The following is a 24,252-nucleotide window of genomic DNA, read 5'->3' on the forward strand; positions in this document are numbered from 1 at the left end:
CATCAAGTTTATGAGCACTTAGATTCATTGATTTTTAAGCTACACCAGTCATACAGATAAACGTTGTGAATATACAGTTACTGCAGCCCATCTGTTCCTCTGTACACTTTGTCACCCCTCTGTGACCAGCCGTTATTTGGGTGATGGACGTGTCTCAGCACTGCAGTGACACTAACATGGTAGAGTGTGTTGTACTTGTTTAAGTGTATCAGGTGCAACAGTGGTGTTGGGATTTTTAAACACTTCATTGTCAATGCTAGGAGGAGTGTAGAGATCCAACCAAAAAATCTAAAGCCAGCAGTGTCCACTGATAAAAGACTACAGAAAGATTAATACCTTTTCACATATGCAAGTCACCTAAGCCCTGGCTCTAATGAACCCCTATACCATGACAGATGTTGGCTTTTGCATATTTTGCTGATAACACTTAGTTGTCCTTTTTGTCTTTGGCACAGAGAACTCAACATCTGTTTTTCTTGCAAACAAGCTCAAACGCTGACTCATGTGACCACAGCACACACTTCCTTCGTCATCTGAGATAAGCTTGGGCCCAGAGAACATGGTGGCATTACTGCACAGAATTGATGTATGGCTTGTAGTAAGTAATAAAGTTTCAAGTTGCATTGCTTGATGCAGTGGTACAATGTGTTAAGTGACAATGCCCTGTCCCAACTTTTTTTATTTGTGTTACATGGATCGAACTGTAAATGTGCTTAGATTTACAAAATACAATGAAGTTGATCAGGAAAAATATTGCAAATCTTTTCTTTGTACTTTTGTGAGTTCAATAAGGGTTCAAGGGAATTGAATACATATTCTTAAGCTGCTCAGGTGGCGCAACAGTAAAAACACCCGCTGGCACACCAATTGATCACAAAGGTTTTGTAAAGCATCCACATGTGCACACACACGTACCCATTTTCTCAGTGTTAACTGGCACACCAGAGCTGGGATCTCAAATACATCGTATCAAGTCTCAGCTCTGCCTGTTGGCTGTGCTGAACAGCCACATTAACAACGATTGGCCTGTTGTTCATATACGTAGGGGCGGGGCATTTAGCCAGATAGGGACTCTCTCATAACTGATGCAACTACGACCTCAGCTGGCTGGTTGATTGCGCCTGCACAGAGGCAGGGAAAGAGTGCGGATCAGGGTGTGTCTCTCCGTACACAGAGCTAATCTGCGGCTGTTCTCGTCTAGTGTAGGTGACAAAATGCATACGGCTGCTGCCCACGTGTCGGAGGGGGCGTGGGTTAGCTTCATTCTTCTCAAATCAGAGGAGGGATCGGCATTAGTAGAGAAGAAGCATGACGCAATCAGGCAATTGGACGCTCTAAAAGTCAGGAGAAAAAGGGGAGAAATGCATAAACAAAAATTAAAAAAATAAAATAAAAATTAATATAATTACATATACAGTGGGGCCATAAAGTATTTAGTCAGCCACTGATTGTGCAAGTTCTCCTACTTTCATCATAGGTACACTTCAACTATGAGAGACAAAATGAGAGAGAAAAAATCCAGGAAATCACATTGTAGGATTTTTAAAGAATTTATTTGTAAATTATGGTGGAAAATAAGTATTTGGTCAATAACAAAAGTTCAACTCAATACTTTGTAACATAACCTTTGCTGGCAATGACAGAGGTCAAACGTTTCCTGTAAGTCTTCACCAGGTTTGCACACACTGTAGCTGGTATTTTGGCCCATTCCTCCATGCAGATCTCCTGTGATGTTTTGGGGCTGTCGCTGGGCAACACAGACTTTCAACTCCCTCCACAAATTTTCTATGGGGTTGAGGTCTGGAGACCTTTTTACGGAGCTTTTTACAAATAAATTCTTTAAAAATCGTACAATGTGATTTCCTGGATTTTTTTTTTCTAATTTTGTCTCTCATAGTTGAAGTGTACCTATGATGAAAATTACAGACCTCTCTCATCTTTCTAAGTAGGAGAACTTGCACAATCAGTGGCTGACTAAATACTTTTTGACCCCACTGTACATATAATTACATATTCTTGTTTGTATTGCATTTTACAAAATGTCCCAACTTTTTCAGATATGGAATGTCCTTTGCTGTCATGTGTAGGTTTTGCTTTGCTGTTATGGTCACTTAATGAGCAGTTCTACCCACGACTTTTCTTTTCTTACGGATTTTTTCATGACTTTCAGTTTCACACTATATAAAGCCTCATTAAGTGCTACCCAAACACTACAATTTCCCTCATCAGTTACTAAGACACTGCCATGTGCTGTGTTCTCTTTGGTCAGTATTTTTAGGTAGAGAAGTATCAGTCCGTTTTTCCAGAGGGAAATGGGTATTTTTTTTTACCTTCTATCATCTTCCTCTCTCAGCTCAGTGTGTTTGAAGAGTGTTTTCAACTTAGGTTTTCAATAGCTCTGTGTTTTCATTACTGCTTGTCAATCATGTGATCTGAAGAGAGACGCTCGGAGTTTACTCTGCAGCAACAATCGATCACAAAGGTTTTGTAAAGCATCCACATATGCACACACACTTACCCAATTTCTCAGTGTTAACCAAGCATAGTGAAAAGCACAGCTGTGCTAGTGCTTGTGGGAACACCCGATCTCATATGCCCTGGACACATTGCTCAAATTTACACTCCAATATTTGTATGGGAAATGAACATTTGTCTCTGGCATGTTTTGGCAGACTAATGGGATCGCATCATCTGCTGCATGACAATAATGAAGTGTCTGAGGACGGAATTTAAAATTCAGTTTCTGGGAGGACATGCTGCATGGATGAATCTAAAAAAAGACACCAAACCTTCAGGCGCTGAACGGAATAATTTATGGAATGCATCACCTGTCAAAGGCTTATAATTTATCCCATCACAGGAAAAGACAAACAGCAGCTACTTGTTGATAAGAACATATTTCAAACCCACAGAACATGGACAGGCAGTGTAAGAGGTATGATGGACATTCTCATCGTCTGGTGAAGCTCAGAACTTGCCCAGTCTGATTGCTCTGTCACCACCAATCAGTCAAGGATTATGTAAATGGAACTGGCCTGAAATGAATTCATTTTTACATTTATTAACCAGGACCACCAGCAACATACACCAACAAATACCAAAGTAGTAAGATTGATTGAAATGAGAAATTCAGTTTATTTATATTTATATTCCTGATTTAATGCATACAAATGGTGGGCTGCTATTCATTCAGACTTTAATAACAGACAAACACAATGTACTAATAAAAAATAAATAATAATTTTTTTATGCATTTTTCCTCTTTTTCTCCCAATTTTTAGCACATCCAATTTGTACCCAATTGCGTTATGCTTCCTCTCTACTGGTGCTGACCCCTGCCCCGATTGAGGAGAGCGAACTGACACATGCCCCCTCCGACACATGAGCAGTAGCCGACTGCATCTTTTCACCTGCACAAGGCGAGTTCATATGCCGAGCAGCCTTGTGTACGGAGAGCCACACCCTGATCAACTTCCTGAATTTCCTGAAATTTCTCTCTCTATGCAGACACCAGCAATCAGCCAGCAGAGGTCATAATTGCATCAGTTATGAGGTCCCTATCTGGCTCCCTTCCCTGGATGAACAACAGGCAATCATTGTTCATGCAGCTTCCCAGCCCAGCCGGATGTCAGACCTGAGATTCGATGTGATGTATTCGAAATCCCAGCTCTGGTGTGCTAGCGTATTTTACCACTGCACCACCTGAGCAGCCTTTTTCATGTCTTTATTTAACATTAATTATTTATTTACAATCAAGTCTGGAAAGGGTTTGTGAGCACTCATAAAGGGTTTGTGAGCACTTATACTCATACTTTTTACATTTATATTTGCAGCATTTAGCTCCTTAGGCTCCTTTAACGCAAAGTGACTTACAATTATGACCTAATACAATTTGAGCAATTAAGGGCCTTGCTTAGGAGCCCAACAGTGGCAGGTTATTGGCGTTTGGGCTTAAGCTGGCAAAGGTCTGATAACTAATCCAGTACCTTAATCATTGAGCAACCACTTTATATTATTTGAGATATAATTTACTTGGGTGGTAATGTGGCAAGCCGCTCACACAGCTCCCGGGTTCTGGGGACCTGGATTCAAGCTTCACCCTTAGTTACCCTCTGTCTTTGTGAATTTTATGGTAGTACTCTAGTGCACCTTTTAAATGACATGTTACTTTACCTTACATAATGCTCTAATCTTTGTTTTTAATTTAATTGCACAAAAGTAGGAGACATTCACTGAAGGTGTGGTTGTCAGATCAATGCCACTGCTGTGTTTTCCATCCTCTATTGATTCTTCTCATCCAGAGCCAGCATGAAGACGTTGCAGTTGCTTCAGTCTCCTCCTTTATTATCTCTTTTTTGCACAGAGATTCTGCTACAAATTACCTGCCGTCATCCTTCATTGGGAAGCACTAGCTTCTCCATCTTTTGCCTTACACTGCTCTTAGAGGGGCTGGAGCTTCAACCTTTTAATACAATTAGCCTTTTCTACCCTTGTTTCCCAAGACATGGTCAATTCTGCCAATTTTATTAGTTGATTCAGTTTATCTGTTCACTGAATATCATGTCATTAGGTTTGTGGCTATGATTTGTTCTAGGAACACTACTTACTTTTTCAAGGTTGCCACCATGTTCCAGCTTTTTGGAACCCAAAATTCCTGTTAGTTTTTGACTTTATGTGACTTTGCCGGGTAGCTTAATCTCTATGCCAAAACCTTATGTTCGATGTCCCTACTTTCATGTGTTTTTGCTTTTTTCCTTTAGTGCACTTGCTAACACCTTTAACACTCTGTCATGCCACCCTTTTCTCTCCTATATACCGTAGAAGCATTTAAACATCCCGAGAGCATGCGCTGTATAGGGACCCTATCTTCATACACACTTGTTATCCTCTTTCTGTCCCCATATCTTCAAGTAATCTTGGCTAGGGGGAAAGTCACTCACTTTTATTTAGCAAAAACTGAATTCTAAATGGCTTATTGCTCCACAAACTGTCACACATAATCTGCCAGGCTCTAACACCATCCCACTTTGTCCAGACACCCTGCATCCCCATTTTCACTGCCCTTACAATCCTTCCTTTCTCCTCCTCTTCTCTAATCTCTTGCTGAACCTTCTATTTTGGGGCCTGGCTCTACTCCATCTGATTTCCTGAGACCACCCTATTCCCATCCAAGTCTGGCACACCGCCACTATAATTTCCTGGTGCCCTAGATGACTCTTGGCTCTATCTATAGCATCTAACATGGACCACTTCTCTGACCTTGATAGCTTTTGATCTTCCCAAATACAATGTTTTCAACTCTTCTGACTTGAATGGCAGGTGTTTCCTTGCTGTAAGGCTGATGTCAGGTAGTCCTGGTGGTACTTCCAACCATCTTCTCAAGTAATTGCTCTTATCTGCAAGATAAGACATTGATAGAATTATGTATTAGGACATTAGCAAAGATCATTTAAGTTTACTGGCCATGACAAAATCTGGAAGATAATAAAAATACAAAAATACAAAAACATACAGTCAAAATAAGTCAGGACTGTTTGTTGCTTGCTTAAATTGTGAGTCTTTTAGAGGGACCATCAAGTCACGTCTAGACACTGTCTCAAAGCAACTTTACAGAATCCAGGACTGACAGAACAAAATCATGATGACCTAAAGGCAGTTTGTTAAATTGAATGGGTCAATACTGAACCACACTCCTGCAAAAAACAATGTATATTTTAAAAGTAACTTTAAAAGATATTATGGAAACGTTGTTTCCACCCACTGAAGATGTACTTGGTCATCCACATATGTGTAGTGATATAGTGTATATCAGCTAAATCTTAAAAGAATAGGGAGATACAGAAGTAAGTACCTGTCTGACCCTGTAGTTCCCTCACTGAGGAAGAGAGACAGGAAACAGACAGCAGACAGACATTAAGGTAGACAGAAGGACAGACGTTGGTGGAAACGGACAGGGAAAGTACTGTAGGTCTAGGTACATTAAAGAGGTACATCAAAAGGACAAACACAGGGAAATATTAAGTACATTTTAAATAAACTGTGGTGCAGAAAAAGACAAATAAGCATAAATGTTGATGATGAGTTTCTTTTCTACATGACTGAATGAGGAAGTGTGGAGCTTTAATATAAGGCTATTACTTCCCTTGTGAAAATGTTGCATGTTTAAGGTGCAAATAAAAACCGTTTCATGCAAATCAAAGCTCAGGTTACTGTGGTACATTCGTACTGTGGTAAGTTTTGCAATTACTATAGTCAAACATACAATATGTAGCCAAAAGTATGTGGACCACCAAACAGTACATTAATAGTGAGAAAAACAGGTATTCGACCTGTGTAGATTTATATAATGTATATCTACACACATAATGTCTTTTGTACTTAAAAATAAGTATAAGAAGATATACTGTATATTTATATGCATGGAAACACTAGGCCCAAGACTGTAATACACTGGACAGGGCGCCAATTTATTACAAGGCTTTGGGAACACCCCGTCCCCTCCTAGACATAGCAAATCAGGTCTCTGTAGATACCTGGCCAGCAGATAGCACCAGGTTTGAATCTCTGTGGTGATGGGCTTGTGTAATGGACTGCTGCACCAATATATATGGTCATATACAGTATATACAAATACAAATATATGAATACAAACATATGTCGGCTAGCATAATAAACCTCTGAGTCACCTGAGCACCAAAAATCCACATCACAATTTAATAACATTGCTACCCTACAACAAAGAATCTGTTGCCAATTACAGTGTTGAGATAAAAAATAATTTACTTTTGTAGTACTGCATTTACATTTGGACCAATTCCATTTAACAAACCACCTTTAATTATCTCAAAGTCACCAGGCAAGATTGACTAGGCCTGGCAAATACCCCCTCAAACAACGTCAAACACCTCACAGACATTACCAACTGACAAGGTGCCCAGATCTTTACTTTCTTGCTCTGGCAGTAATCTAACATTTGTATCCCTTGTGCCTGACTGCTGAATGTTCAGTCACATTATTAACGGATCACTGATTCATTAAGAAACAAGGAAGAGTAATAGAAAACTCGATACCACATGGATTTTGCACTTGACCTCTCAAAATTAATAACGACAAATCGTTAGATCTTACCCCATCAGTCGTATTCACGGTTAATTACCTCCTGTAAGTTCCTGTGTAGGCCCATTAACTTGAACTAACTTCACTCTGCTATTGATGCTATTGATCTGCAACATTTATAAGATGTCCCCTGTGGTTTTCCTTCCACCTACTGCCAGGGTGTTTTTTCAAGCTGACCGGCCTGTGTCAAGGCTCATTCTATTGCATCCTTTTTTTTTTGCTCTGAGCTAAAGGTCTTCCTGTGCTTGAACCTTTCCTCTGCAGTCTCTTATCTCTGATCTGTGCTCCGAAGCCACCTTGTTGTCCATCCTCTTTAATGGATTTAGTCAATGAAATTTTGGTGCCCACTGAACACAAAGACATTTCGGCTTTCCTCGCTATGTGATGATTCATTCATTTTGTGGAGCTCCTGCCAGACAGCCGCTTATCCTTTGTCCGCTTTCCAAAAGCAGTTGTATATTTACAACTTACCCAGAGAACTATATACTGTAAAAATGACTATACCTTTATAATTACTGATAATGAAACTATTAAAATTCATTAATTAATTCAATTTCACTAACTATCTTATATGTCATTGGCAGGGTGGTATTAATGTCATCTGACACTCTGGACTCAAGGCAACAATACACTCTGGACATGGCACCAGTCATTCAAATGGCAGCATATACTAACACATTTGCTCACTTTTATCAATGGGCATTTTCAAGCAGTCAATTAATCTTCTGCATGTTTTTGGGGTGGTAAAAAATCAGAGTACTTGGAGGAAAGTCACATGAACATGGAATGAACTCTTTACAGACTGTGAATGGAAGTGCCATTTGTTTATACATTCACTAAACACTTAAATGACACCTATATGATACGTATATTTATTAATCATTTCAGTAGCCTATCTGTTGCTGTGTACTGTTTGTCATCAATTGAAAGATACCCATATAGAACCCCAACTAACCATATGTGGGTTGTGTATCATTCTTAGCACTGTGGTGACACTAACTTGGTTGTGACATGGGGGAGTGTGTTATACTTGCATAAGTGAACCAGGTGCAGGAATGTTGTTTGGATTTTTTTATGCCAATGATTGGAAAGGAATAGTTCTCAAAAAATATAAAGCTTATAGTGTCCTGTGATTAAACAGTGGTATACTTAACAAAGTCTATAGAGTAACAAATGTGCTACAGATATTGTTATTGTATACCCACATAGTTCAACTGTATGGAAGGTGTAGTCTGTAAAGTAACCAATGGACATACCACATAGGTACCTAGTAAAGTGATCCATGATTTTTCAAATCTGTAATGATCAATTTTCAGTTCTATCAGATGGGCAGCCCAGTAATGCACAGGGTCCTGTAAACCTGGATTAAAACCCCACCTTCAGGTAGTCTGTAGTGGATTGGCAGCCTGTCTGTGGTGTATTTCTGCTCTGCATCTAGTATTCCTGAGCAGCGCTGATCCCACTGTGACCCTGATCAGTATTAAAGTGGTTACTGAAGATATTAAATTGTATTTAATACCCTGTGATGGAAGAGTGCACTGACTAGTAGTGCTTATTCTCATTTTGCACCCAGTGTTACGGGTAATCGCTCCCGACCCAATTACCTCTTACAGTCTTATTGAATAAATTTCTCTCCTGCTGCCTTAACTGCTGTTTTCTGTGGAAGTTTTGATGTCAGTAGTGTATGGCTCCTAGGTCAGCACGTACTGAGCTCTTTATACAGCCATTCAATTTATGTCAGCTTTTGTGTTTTCTCTGAAAACATAATAGCAATTACCACTTCATTGAAAGCTCTAAATTGGTCAAATCAATTTTGAGAGACGCATCTTCGCTAAGCTGTGGTCCTTGCTTAAATGTGCTAAATTCTTATTTATCACTGTTGACCATTTTTGGACAGTTAATGCAACAACAATATTTGTCCAAAATGTCCAAAACTGGGGCGACACAGCAGTCTAATGCACTAGATCTGCTGAGGTCTTGAGCTGACCAATTTGAATTTCTTCTATTAACTGGCTAGGTGTCCACACATGTGGCTTTCTGCGGTTAGGGCTGCAGAGATAGCTGTCTGTCATACAGGTTCTCCAGTCTCTGCACAAAAAAACTAAAATTGCCCTAGGTATGAATCTGTGTGTGTGTGTTTGCTCTATGATGGACTGGCAAACAGCCTGGGGTGTTTCCTACCTTTCCCTTGGTGGATTGTACCCACCGTGACCCTGTATACAATAAATGATATGATAAATATGACTGACACATCTAAACTGGTGGTAAAACAGACAAGTAATGTATTGATTGATAGGGAATTATACACTGCCTGGCCAAAAAAAAGGTCACCACCTGGATTTAACTAAGCAAATAGGTAAGAGCCTCCCATTGGATAATTACTGCATGGGTGATTATGTTTCAGCTGGCAACAAGTTATTTAACCCTAACTGATGCAGTGAGTAGCTTCTCATTTGTTAAACAACCTGTGGTCGTGGAAAAGATGTTAATCTGTTTCAGAAGGGTCAAATTATTGGCATGAATAAAGCAGAGAAAACATGTAAGGAGAAGCTGAAACTACTAAAATCGGGTTAAGAACTGTCCAACGCATTATTAAAAAGTGGAAGGACAGTGGGGAAACATCATCTTCGAGGAAGGAATGTGGTCAGAAAAGAATCTTCAATGATCGTGATCGGTGATCACTTAAACGTTTGGTGAAATCAAATGGTAGAAAAACTCCAGTAGAACTCAGGGAGATGTTTAATAGTGAGAGTAAGAGCATTTCCACACGCACAATGTGAACGGAACTCAAAGGATTGGGACTAAACAGCTGTGTAGCCTTAAGAAAACCACTTGTCAGTGAGGCTAACCGGCAAAAACAGCTTCAATTTGAGGGAGCATAAAGATTGGACTCTGGAGCAATGGAAGAAGTGTTCTAGAGTGATGGGCACATCAGGGTAAGAAGAGAGACGGCTGAAGTGATGCACCCATCATGCCCTGTGCCTACCGTACAAGCCTGTGGGGGCAGTGCTATGATCTGCGGTTGCTGCAGTTGGTCAGGTCTAGGTTCAGCAATGTTATGTGCCCAAAGAATGAGGTCAGCTGACTACCTGAATATACTGAACCACCAGGTTATTCCATCAATGGATTTTTTCTTCCCTGATGGCACAGGCATATTCCAAGATGACAATGCCAGGATTCATCGGGCTCAAATTGTGAAAGAGTGGTTCAGGGAGCATGAGACATCATTTTCACACATGGATTGGCCACCACAGAGTCCAGACCTGAACCCCATTGAGAATCTTTGGGATGTGCTGGAGAAGACTTTGCGCAGTGGTCCAAATCTCCCATCATCAATACAAGATCTTGGGGAAAAATGAATGCAACTCTGGACAGAAATAAATGTTGTGACATTGCAGAAGCTTGTGGAAACGATGCCACAGCGAATGCGTGCCGTAATCAAAGCTAAAGGCGGTCCAACAAAATATTAGTGTGACCTTTTTTTTTGGCCAGGCAGTGTATATCAAGGACATTTTACATGGTTTTAAAATTGAATCTCTAGAATTGATTGTGTAATTAATTAATAATCTGACTAGAAAAGAAAGCTGATAGTTAGATGATAGACAGTGTTAAATGATATACAGTGTTAGTTGATAGACAATGTTAAATGATAGACAGTGTTAGTTGACAGACAGTGTTAGATGATAGACAGTGTTAGTTGACAGACAGTGTTAGATGATAGGCAGACAGTGTTAGTTGATAGACAGTGTTAGATGATAGACAGTATTAGATGACAGACAGTGTTAGATGATAGGCAGTGTTAGATGATAGTGTTAGATGACAGACAGTGTTAAATGATATACAGTGTTAGTTGATAGACAATGTTAAATGATAGACAGTGTTAGATGATAGACAGTGTTAGATGACAGTGTTAGTTGACAGACAGTGTTAGATGACAGACAATGTTAGATGATAGACAGTGTTAGATGATAGACAGTGTTAGTTGATATATATACAGTGTTAGATGATATACAGTGTTAGTTGATAGACAGTGTTAGATGATAGAAAGTGTTAGATGATGGACAGTGTTAGTTGACACAGTGTTAGATGACAGACAGTGTTAGATGATGGACAGTGTTAGTTGACAGACAGTGTTAGATGATACAGTGTTAGTTGACAGTGTTAGATGATAGGCAGTGTTAGATGATATACAATGTTAGTTGACAGACAGTGTTAGATGATAGACAGTGTTAGTTGACAGACAGTGTTAGATGATAGGCAGACAGTGTTAGTTGATAGACAGTGTTAGATGATAGACAGTATTAGATGACAGACAGCGTTAGATGATAGGCAGTGTTAGATGATATACAGTGTTAGTTGATAGACAGTGTTAGATGATAGACAGTGTTAGATGATAGACAGTGTTAGATGATAGTGTTAGATGACAGACAGTGTTAGATGATAGGCAGTGTTAGATGATATACAGTGTTAGTTGATAGACAGTGTTAGATGATGGACAGTGTTAGTTGACAGACAGTGTTAGATGACAGACAGTGTTAGATGACAGACAGTGTTAGATGATGGACAGTGTTAGTTGACAGACAGTGTTAGTTGACAGACAGTGTTAGATGATAGACAGTGTTAGTTGACAGACAGTGTTAGATGACAGACAGTGTTAGTTGACAGTGTTAGATGATAGGCAGTGTTAGATGATATACAGTGTTAGTTGACAGACAGTGTTAGATGATAGACAGTGTTAGTTGACAGACAGTGTTAGATGATAGGCAGTGTTAGATGATATACAGTGTTAGTTGATAGACAGTGTTAGATGATAGACAGTGTTAGATGATGGACAGTGTTAGTTGATAGACAGTGTTAGATGATAGACAGTATTAGATGACAGACAGTGTTAGATGACAGACAGTGTTAGTTGACAGTGTTAGATGATAGGCAGTGTTAGATGATATACAGTGTTAGTTGACAGACAGTGTTAGATGATAGACAGTGTTAGTTGACAGACAGTGTTAGATGATAGGCAGTGTTAGATGATATACAGTGTTAGTTGATAGACAGTGTTAGATGATAGACAGTGTTAGATGATGGACAGTGTTAGTTGATAGACAGTGTTAGATGATAGACAGTATTAGATGACAGACAGTGTTAGATGATAGGCAGTGTTAGATGATAGTGTTAGATGACAGACAGTGTTAGATGATAGGCAGTGTTAGATGATATACAGTGTTAGTTGATAGACAGTGTTAGATAGACAGTGTTAGATGATAGTGTTAGATGACAGACAGTGTTAGATGATAGGCAGTGTTAGATGATATACAGTGTTAGTTGATAGACAGTGTTAGATGATAGACAGTGTTAGCTGACAGACAGTGTTAGTTGACAGACAGTGTTAGTTGATAGACAGTGTTAGCTGACAGACAGTGTTAGTTGACAGACAGTGTTAGATGATAGACAGTGTTAGTTGACAGACAGTGTTAGATGATAGACAGTGTTAGTTGACAGACAGTGTTAGTGTTAGTTGACAGAGTGTTAGACAGTGTTAGTTGACAGACAGTGTTAGTTGACAGACAGTGTTAGACAGTGTTAGTTGACAGACAGTGTTAGACAGTGTTAGTTGACAGACTGTTAGACAGTGTTAGTTGACAGACAGTGTTAGACAGTGTTAGTTGACAGACAGTGTTAGTTGACAGACAGTGTTAGACAGTGTTAGTTGACAGACAGTGTTAGACAGTGTTAGACAGTGTTAGTTGACAGACAGTGTTAGACAGTGTTAGTTGACAGACAGTGTTAGACTAAGCGACAAGGAACTAGGTATCGATTTCTCATTTACCCTGACCGCTCTTCTCTGTTACTGATCTCCAACTTCAGAAGCAAACAGACACGCCCTCTGCCTACAATCATTGGTTGCGCGATTGAAACTAATTTGCATATTGAGAGCTGATTGGCTAGTTTGACCTTCAATCACAAAAGAGGCTCTCGTGGAGCCGCAGCTGCTGAGTAAGTTGTGCATTTGTGAGAATGTGTGTGTGCGAGCTGTAGAAAGAGAAGCAGCCGGTCACTGACAGACTGAACCGAGTGGCTGGTTTAAAGCTTGCAGATGGGATCTATATGCGAAATACGACTCACGCGGAAACGCTGGACAATCTGCACCATTGGTCTGCTTTTAATCTTGTACTTGACGAAGGACATCGCAAGAAGTGTCGAGCATCGAGAAGCGCAACTCACAAGGTAGGCGCGACACAAGGTCCTGCTGCTATTCATCCAGCCGGTAGACATGGCTACACTGTGTTTCTCAAGTCATACATGTGTGTTTGTGTTATAAAACACTGATCCAAACACCTACACACGTTTCCATCTGGAGCTTTGAAGTTATGTAGCTGTAAACATGGTTACATTTGGATCTCCCAGTATTCCCAGTGGTGCAGATGGGATAGGACCAGGCATCATTTCCCTTTGTTCGCTCTCAGATTTCATTAGTCTTTGTTAGGTTTATTTTAAACCAGGTTTTATTCATGAGATCTTTTTCATGCACTTTTAGGGTTCATTTGGTTTGTTTAGTTTTATAGTCAAAAATGCAGCACACCTTCTTCATAATACAATATAATACAATACTGAACATATTGTTATTGTTATTATTATTATGCCTATAATTATTATTATTATAAAGTTTAGTTTTGTTTTTCAAATACACAGATACATATGATTAAAACCATTTAAAGACAGCTTTCCATATCTAACCCCTACATAAAGAGCCAACAAAAGAGGCCAGTTGGTTGTAAAGTCAATAAAGGGAATAACATTCTAATAATTGTACAAGTAAACTAAGCTGGCAGTCTTTTTAAGCTCCATTACCAATTTATAATATAAACTTCATCATTCATTTATTGTATGTTTTACCACCGCTTTATCCTGGTCAGGGTCATGGTGGGTCAGATTCATTGGGCGAGAGGCAGGAAACACTCCGGTCAGGTTGCCAGTCCATCACAAGGCAGACACACACACACTGCAATTTTAGTAGCTACAATTAGCCCACCTGCATGTTTTCTGACTGCAGGGAAACCAAAAAACCCACACAGACGCAGGGACATCATGCAAACTTCACACAGGAAGGACCCTGGCTAAAAAAAGATAATTCAGCCGTAACAGTATTTATAAATACAATAACACTTAAACACTAAAGGACAAATACTATTTCATATAAGCAAATGTCAATTTTAGGGTTTAGTGTCTCTTACATATGAACTGGCTTTTCACAGCAATAAAATCAATTTATTTACAAAACCAAAACTAACCTGAAAAGGGGTTTTAAAGGGTTAAATGGATAATTTGATGGATAGATGGACAATTTTAAAGCTTTTTTTTTTACCTTGGGGGTGAGTGGCGATTGATGTCCCCAATGCCCCTATACTCCAATCTTTTAATTGCTGCATTTATACAATCCAAGCAACTAATAATAGAGACCCTAGGATTTTGCTCAAGGGCCTAATGATTGAAGTTTGGTAGTGTTACGGCTTAAACCATAGATCTGTAGATTGATAGTCTACAGATAGTCAACCTTAACTCCTGAGGCATTACTAAATGTATACATTTGCTAGACTTTCATGATAAGCAGCTATCGTGTTTAGATACTATAATAGCAAATAAAAAACCTCAACTGCTATAAAAAAGTATAAAGGTACCAAACAGAGCAAGACAAAATAAATTCAGGAGTTGTTTTTCTAAAACGTCTAAAATATATGCGAGTATTTTTGAGTAGCTCAGCTTCTAATTACAGCTAGAAAATTTGTATCACTTAAAGCTTAGTCAAGAAAATAAAAATACAAAGGCTTATTTAGGGTGAAACCACAGAAAAATCATTGATGGTGTTCTAAACAACCTTTTTATGTATGTTTCTTTAAGATTTGTCAGTGGTGTCAGAAACAAAATGCATCCAGCAACATCATGTAAACATTCATGGTGTAAGTAATTCCTTCAGTTCTTCAGTAGGTTCTTTAAAAAAAACTGGACATGCTTGTTCTGTAGCATCCCTGTTAAGAACATTTTCTGGCAGTTTTATTGATTGTAGACCAGACCTGCAAGACAATACACCAGACCCTCTAAATTGGGCCAGTTCAGTTTCCTCTGTTCCTCCTTCAGGATATATTTAACCTCTGTTTAAATTTAGAAGTCGTTCTTTAAAATGACCTGAATTTTAGTAGATTACTAATAAAATGTGCTCTGATCTAAATGTGCTCATCTAAGTCATAATTATAGACAGACATACACCGATCAGCCATAACATTAAAACCACCTCTTGGTTTTTACACACACTGTCCATTTTATCAGCTTCACTTACCATATAGAAGCACTCAGTAGTTCTACAATTACTGACTGTAGTCCGTCTGTTTCTCTACATACATTTTTAGCCTGCTTTCACCCTGTTCAGCAAAGACAGTAAGGTGTTTAAAACTCCATCAGCATTGCTGTGTCTTATCCACTCAAACAAGCACAACACACACTAACACACCACCACCATGTCAGTGTCACTGCAGTGCTGAGAATGATCCACCACCCAGATAGTACCTGCTCTGTGGTGGTCCTGGGAGAGTCCTGACCATTGAAGAACAGGGTGAAAGCAGGCTAAAAATGTATATAAAGAAATAGATAGACTAGAGTCAGTAATTGTAGAACTACAAAGTGCTTCTATATGGTAAGTGGAGCTGATAAAATGGACAGTGAGTGTAGAAACAAGGAGGTGGTTTTAATGTTATGGCTGATCGGTGTAGCTGCCCTAGTTAATAATACAACTGTACTTTACATATCTTTATTGTACACATTGATTTCTAGTTCAGAATTGAACAACCTCACCAGGAGTCAGGTGTTTGAATTAATAAGATAATGTTGGATGTGTGTATTATAAAGATTACATTGACCAAAAAATGGCACAGCAAGGTCTTTAGAAAGTAACTGTCAAGATGCTTGAAGCTGGGAAAGACTACGAAAGCATTTCTAAAACCTCTATTTCTAAAACAATCCCCAGTAACACAGACACAGTTGCTTCTGTTCGAATAACCCATGAGTAACAGTAACAGTTTTGCATCTGTTCATGTGAAAAAAAAAAAGTTTCACATTACAAATTGGCCACTGGGATACTACACTGAGTTTCTCAGTCTGTGGATTGATGGAAAAGTGGAACGTTGTTGACAGAAACAGACAACATATTAATGTTAGGCAAAAGTCCCTGCACTCCAAAACAAAATAAAGCATGCATCATGGTTTAGGTCTGCTTTACTGGCTCTCTAGGCCAAAAGCGTGTGATCATTTAGGGAGAACAATTATTTCAAATTGTGTGAAGCCATTTAATCTACAATTAGGAGACATTTTTATTTTAAAGCAACTTACAACTGAGACTGAATACAATGCAAGGGATTTAGGGTTATGGTTCAACTTGGTGGGACATGAACCGTTAAACTTCTGATACTGGTCTAGGGTCTTAACCACTAAGCACCACTGTCCCTATAGGTGTTTTACGCAATAAGATAATTTCTCAAAAAAACACAAGTAAATTAACTACAGTAATCTGATATGCTAGCTCATCGCCTGGCCAGGTGCATAAATGACATTTATGTGTGTGCCTGGCTAAGAAAAGCTCAGATTAAGTATAATCATTACCCTGCAGCAATAACGTCTACTGTCTAGGCAAGGTGCTAGTACGAGCAGCAGAGGAATATGGAAAGAAGAGAAGATGGGTCGCCTCTGACATATGTTCAGTTTTGGTTGGCGATCCTTGGTATGCCAGGTCCAAAACTTAATCTTAAGCTTTTGTTAAAAGCCTGAACTCAGAAAGGTTCCAACATTCCTCCTGTACTGCTGTGCAAGTTTGATCAGCAGTTACAAGAAACGCTATCAAGTTCTACTTGTAACTAAATGACAGGATTTGCATTTTCTTCAGCCTGGACTGTGAATGTATAATCAGTGTGTTTAAAGAAACATGAATAGCACTTGTTGTGTGTCAAGAGAGAATGTCTATCTTATTATTAATTTGATAGTAATTAGACCACTTTTTATATATATTTTATTTATGCATTTTCTCCCCAATTTAGTGTAGTCAATTTGTCTTCCACTGCTGGGGGATCCCTGATTTTTTGCAGTTGAGGTGGGTATATTGCTGCTCACGCCTCCTTCGACCTGCGTGCAACCCTTAGCAGAACCCTCTTCCACCCATGCACTCTGCACAGGTGCCTCTATCTGCCAGTAAGGGTCCTTACACAGCGTTTGAAGACCCCACCCACATAGTCCGGTCAATCCGCACTGCAGGCACTGCCAATTATACCTGCTAGATGGCGCCCAGCCGACCGCTGACAACACAGAGGAGTTTAGAATCTTGGCGCTGGTGTGCTAGCGGAATTTCCCGCTGCGCCACCTGGACGCCTATGAATAGTATCAAAAAGAAAGTGTATTTTATAATTTGATAATAAGTAGATCACCTTGAGTAGTAATTAACAAAAGCAATTCAGGCATTTTAAATAGGTTCACAAACTTGTGTGGTCTGAAAGGTCAACATGGTTATAGAGAATGGGAGAATGCATTATCTAAAATAGTGCTATGCTGAATAGCTTTTGAAAGTGTAAGATATGTGTAGTTGGGCGGTAAAGACAAACAGTACTCTAGAATGAACAGGAACTAGAAATGTGTTCATGTTCCTGCTTGCCCAAAATATGTTTTCACTCTATTGAGTTCAGCTAAAAAAGAGCAGGACAAACGCTCAGTACAGCACTCCGTACAGCACTCCCTACAGCACTCCCTTTACACGAAATGGTTTGAAAGTGTTCCAGATTCGTAGTAAGCCTGTTACAATATGGAATTTTGGCTGATGCACACATCTGTAATAAATTACATCATCCTCATAACTCTTGAATTTGTGTCAGTTTTATAGGAGAGGCACATCACTTATTCATTTCTTTATTTCACTAACCCTTTTATTGTGGTCAGAGTGGGTGTGTGTGTGGGGGGAACACTTGGAAATGCACAAAGCACTTCAATAGCCAGGCCTCACACACTCATACCTCTGCTCTTAGGGCAGCCAATTCATGGACGATTTTCTAAGTAAACCACGAGAACATGCAAAGTCCTTGTTACTGTAACCAGAGCTGAGAATCGAAGGCGAGTGCGTTGCTGTGCAGCACTCACCATGCCAGCTGTGCCACCATTAGTCATAAGAATAGTGTGATAATGCACATAAACATCACATAAATTTTTTTATATTTTATTTATGCATTTTCACTCCTTTTTCTCCCTTTTTAGCACATCCAAATGCCCGATTGCGTCACCAGTGCCACCAATGCCAATCCCTGCTCTGATTGAGGAGAATGAAGCTAACCCACGCCCCCTCCGACACGTGGGCAGCATGCCGTCTGCATCTCATCACCTACACTTTGACGAGTGCAGTGCAGCTCAGCACTGTGTACGGAGAGACACACCCTCAGAGCACTCTGCAAGCGCCATCCATCAGCCAGCAGAGGTCGTAATTGCACTAGTTATGAGAGAGAGACCCTATCCGGCTTAATCCCCCCATATCTGGCCAATACAGGCCAATCATTGTTCATGTGGCTGTTCAGCCTAGCCGGCAGGCAGAGCTGAGATCTGATACGATGTATTCGAGATCCCAGCTCTGGTTCCAGTGTGTGTTTTTTACCGCTGCGCCACCTGAACGGCCTGTCCATACATTTTTTCTATTGTTTTAAATACACAGAAAAATCTAACCTTCTGTATTCTAGTTTAGCACCTTAACCACTAACCACATGATGATGACGTTAGTAAGCTTTTAGCTGACATACATTATCTTCATACTTGTGAAACTGTTCAGTGACCCTTTAGCACTATAAAAAAGTCATCATTATGAAAGAGATCCCATTGGCTATGTCGAAGGATGGCAGGCCAAAGCAATTCCACACTGTTGCTGCAATTACGTTTCTGGTAGAACGGGCCTGCACAGAGACGGGGCCTGTGTGAACCTGTCTTGTGCAGGTGAAGAGAAGAGCTTGGCTATTGTACATGTTTTGGAGGGGGCATGTGTTAGGTGTGTCCTTTCTTTATCAGGGTTTGGGTCTGCAGCAGTAGAGGAGATATGACTGGGTAATTGGATAAGAATAAATTAGAAGAAAGGAAGAAAAGCCTAAATAGAATTTAAAATGACCCTGGATGGATTTGCAGTGACCTTTTCTGTAAGGGGACCAGTGGACCTAAAGCAAAATTTAATTTAACAGCGAAACTAAAAGAGTCAAGCATTTAAGCCTGTGCTGTTCTCTTGGTGTACAACACACATGCTTTTGCCCATATGTGGAGAATGTGGTAAAGACTGACAGATCAGATTATACACTGATCAGCCATAACATTAAAACCACCTCCTTGTTTCTACACTCACTGTCCATTTTATCAGCTCCACTTACCATATAGAAGCACTTTGTATTTCTACAATTACTGACTGTAGTCCATCTGTTTCTCTGCATACTTTTTAGCCTGCTTTCACCCTGTTCTTCAATGGTCAGGACCCCCACAGAGCAGGTATTATTTAGGTGGGGATCATTCTTAGCACTGCAGTGACACTGACATGGTGGTGGTGTGTTAGTGTCTATTGCTGCTGTTTGAGTTGGTCATCTTCTAGACCTTCATCAGTGGTCACAGGATGCTGCCCACAGGGCGCTGTTGGCTAGATGTTTTTGGTTGATGGATTATTCTCAGTCCAGCAGTGACAGTGAGGTGTTTAAAAACTCCAGCAGCACTGCTGTGTCTGATCCACTCATACCAGCACAACACATACTAACACCAGTGTGGAGATTGATTCACCACCTAAATAATACCTGCTCTGTGGGGGTCCTGACCATTAAAGAACAGCATGAAAGGGGGCTAACAAAGCATGCAGAGAAACAGATTGACTACAGTCAGTAATTGTAGAGCTAAAAAGTGCTTCTATATGGTAAGCTGAGCTGATAAAATGGACAGTGAGTGTAGAAACAAGGAGGTGGTTTTAATGTTATATAATATTTTTACCGGTGCTTTTTAAACTAATATATTAGGATTTCTTCTCCTTTTTCATCCATCACCTGTCTGTATATGTATATGGAAACACACTGTTGTGGTATTTAATGATTAATTATGATCATCTTAAATTATTTTGTAAGCTACAGTGTTATAATAGTGACAGGCTTGTTTGTGAGAGTGAAATCTATTTACTAGGATATGTGCACACAAACAAAAGGGAAAAATAAAAGAGAAGTTTGTCTTGCACTGCTAGACAGAGGTGCTGAGACATTGTGGTTGTGGTTTTGATGTGTTTGTACAAGCGTGTATAAATGTACTGGGGAAAACAGAGACAACAGACACTTCAAAAGCAGCGGTTTTTAGTATTTTCTTGCAAACATCATAATCAAAACAAGAGTCAGTTAACACCCTATTAGCAAATGTCAGCTTTCATCTGTTTTACAGTTTAACCAGATTTACACCCACAATGCACCTTTATTTATGAAGCATAAGGAATTATCTGTGTAGATGGTTATGATAGTTTTACATTGCATGTCTTGGGTAATTAAATATATAGATCTAAAATATTTACTTTTACAAGGCTGTAATTTTCCGTCGTACATAAATGTAGCTGTGAAAATTCAGATCATACCAAGAAGGTTTTTAGAATTTAGTAAAAGCACTGGCGGGCACTCAGGTCGTGCAGGGGAAATATATGCTAGCACACCAGAGCTGGGATTTGGAATACATCGTATCCGCCATCCGTCTGGGCTGGGCGCCTACATGAACATTGGATGGCTGTTGTTCAGAGGGTGGGAAAAGCCAGACCGGGTTCCTCATAACTGGTGCAATTACGACCTCTGCTGGCTGATTGATAAATTGATTGAGGAATAATGCTTATCAGGGTGTGGCCCTCCGTGCACAAAGCTGATCCGCGTATGAACTCACCTCGTGCAGGTGAAAAGATGCAGTCAGTACTGCGCACGTGTCAGAAAGGGCATGTATTAGTTGTGAAGCTCCTCTGTCAGCAGTGGAGGGTTGTATCGGTAGAGGTGAAGCGTAACGCAATCAGGGTAATTGGATACGACTAGATTAGAGGAGAAAATTGGGGGGAAATTTGGGAAAAAAAGAGAAAAAGCACTGGCTTTGTTCTGTCTTGGGTGATCCAATTACAAGTGGCCAGCAAAGATGGCTAGCCATGTACAGTCCCCTTTACAGTAATTTACATTTTTAGCATTTAACAGATGCTTTTTTTATCCAAAGCGACTTAGTGTACAGTCTATGCAATTGAGGGTTAAGGGCCTTGCTCAAGGGCCCAACAGTGGCATCCTGGCAGTAGTAGGGCTTGAACCAGCGACATTCTGCTTACTAATACAGTACCTTACTAGACTACAACTGCCATTAATTTAGGTTTTGGATCACTGTCCTGATGGAAGATCCTATGTTAATTCATCTTTAGTTTTTTGGAAGAAACTACAAATAAAAGCAACAGAGGGTTGGCGGTTCAAGCCCCACCACTGCCAAGTTTCCACTGTTGGGCCCCGGAACAAGACGCTTAACCCTCAGTTACTTGCATTGTAGTCACACTTGTAAGTCACTTTAAATGAAAGCATCTCATAACTAAAGACTAAATGGACAAAACAGACTCGGGTCATCCAGGCAAATTTGTCACAATTAGAGTTGAATGGATTTTTTAAATTAATAGCCGTACTGATTTATGAAGGTCAGCACACTTTCCCTTATTTGAACTGTGTCTCTTGTCTTTACCCTGTTAAAGAATGACTAAAAGAATTTGACCTCTTTGGTACTTCATACATATATCCCCATGAAACAGGAAGTCATGAATTGCTGCTTAAAGGTTCCTGAACACTTGGTTCCACTTCAACTGCTTCAGTTACATGTAGGGGTAGGGCTGGGCGGTATGACTAAAAATTTGCATCACTGTATTTTTAAGATTCTGACGGTTTCACGGTATATCACAGTATATTTCTTTTGTATGACTGGGACTTTTTATGTGTCATAAGTACATAGAATATAAATAGTTTTCATTTCACCATGTATATAATGTGAAGGTTTTGAGTACTATAAGCTTTGCTTGGCCCCACAATATATGATGGACACATACACTGAGCAGCCATAACATTAAAACTAGAGATGTACCGATCGGGGGGGGGGGGGGGGGGGGGGGGGGGGGGGGTTTCACCGATTCCGATCTCCGATCTCCTTTCAGGGATATCGGCCGATAGCCGATTCCATTGGGGGGGGGGGGGGGGTTGTTGCAAATTTAGCAGTAAATAAAGTACATCAAACAATAATTTTTTTTACCCACAGGAGACATATTTCATTAGTCTAACTGACCACACACACACGCAGGTTTAATGTTATCCAGTTCAGTCTGAAAAAACCTTAAAAAGAGCCTTACAGTGAAGATAAACCGGAGCAGCGCACGTGTGTGTATGCGTGTGTGTTTGTGCCTTTAAGAGAAATGATCTGTTCACTGTATCGCTTAAAGTGATTCACGAGTCGATTCATTTTTCGCGAAGCGTAAGTTTCTCTTCTCAGTTATCTCTCCGTGTTTACTGTTATTAATTAATGTCGTGGTTTTAAATAAACACCAACTAATACAGAACATTTTGTTTGACTCTCTTACATTAAAAAGCTTAATTAAACTGCTATTACCACAGATCTGTAACCGAGTCAGACTCGTTCCGTCTAGGCAGCTAAAAGTTTTCTGATGATCCTAAAAGTTCAGCAGATGATCCTGATCATGACTGAATGAATAAACTTTTGCCTCTGATTGGCTCTGTAACGTTTTCTGTTCTCATCTACATCACAAGCAAGAACCGCTTACGATTTACCAAAGTGAACCAGGAGTTTATATAACGTGCTGATAGAATCGACTCCGATGTGACCGGGTTGAATTATCTTTTTAAAGTAAATATTTCAATCAGCAAAATTACATCGTATGTATGATGCACAACGTTAATTATGTTATTTTAGGTCATGAAGAGCTTTCACGATGGTTTCTGTACGATTGTTGACGAATTTTGATGCGATGGTTGGTGCTTCGTAGCTCAAAGTCCGGATCAATCCACTGAGCTGTTAACGTGATCTTTTATATATCACACGATCGGATCGGCTACTTTTAGGAAACATCGGCCGATCGCCGATAGCATATTTTGATTAAAAATCGGCCGATACCGATTCATAGCCGATCGATCGTTCCATCTCTAATTAAAACCACCTCATTTCTACACTTACTGTCCATTTTATCGGCTTCACTTACCATATACGGTTTTTAAAAACTCCAGCAGCGCTGCGGTGTCTGATCAACTCATACCAGCACAACGCACACTAACACACCACCACCATGTCAGTGTCACTGCAGTGCTGAGAATGATCCACCACCTAAATAATATCTGCTCTGTGGTGATCCTGTGGGGGTCCTGACCATTGAAGAACAGGGTGAAAGCAGGTTAAAAAAGTATGTAGAGAAACAGATGGACTACAGTCAGTAATAGAACTACAAAGTGCTTCTATATGGTAAGTGGAGCTGATAAAAAGGACAGTGAGTGTAGAAACAAGGAGGTGGTTTTAATGTTATGGCTGATCAGTGTACGTTCATACAGGTTTTCTTTTACCTTTTTAAATGACCTTGATGTGGATTATTGGTTAATAATCATTAACATTCCAATTTCCAACCTTCCGACAACAGCTTGTTGTGCCTTGTGAACAAAGCGGTGTTCATGAAAACAATGGTTAGATGAGTTTGGTGTGTAGAAACTTCAGTGACCTTCTCAGAGCCCTGACTTCATCCCCTTCCGAGAGAGGTCTTCTCATCCAACATTAGTACCTGACCTTACAATCACTTCTTCAACTGAATGGGCAAAATATTTTTAGACTCACTTCAGAATCTTCTAGAACGATTGCATAAAAGAGTGGAGGCTGCTGCAGATGGGGGTGAAATATTAATGCCTATGGTTTTGGAATGGAATGTCAGCTGTCTATCACAAAATTAAGTGGATTCAACACACCACATATCTGTGTGTGAAAAAGTTTAGCAGCTGTTTTTATGTTGCTATTTTTATGGTGCTTCAAACAAATTCATATATGACAAATACAACCTCACTAAACACTTGTTGG

General features: G+C 39.8%; 1 protein-coding gene across 1 annotated transcript in view; it reads left to right on the forward strand.

Annotated features, from left to right (window-relative positions):
• Window positions 1–24,252, forward strand: part of st8sia4 (ST8 alpha-N-acetyl-neuraminide alpha-2,8-sialyltransferase 4) — a 53,613-nt gene that overhangs the window by 16,320 nt on the left and 13,041 nt on the right. The window contains exon 2 of the mRNA XM_063014718.1: window positions 13,208–13,338. Coding sequence (XP_062870788.1) covers window positions 13,208–13,338 — 131 coding nt within the window. The remainder of the gene's footprint in view (window positions 1–13,207; window positions 13,339–24,252) is intronic.

The sequence above is a fragment of the Trichomycterus rosablanca genome, chromosome 18 (assembly GCF_030014385.1).
Source record: "Trichomycterus rosablanca isolate fTriRos1 chromosome 18, fTriRos1.hap1, whole genome shotgun sequence".
NCBI lineage: Eukaryota > Metazoa > Chordata > Actinopteri > Siluriformes > Trichomycteridae > Trichomycterus > Trichomycterus rosablanca.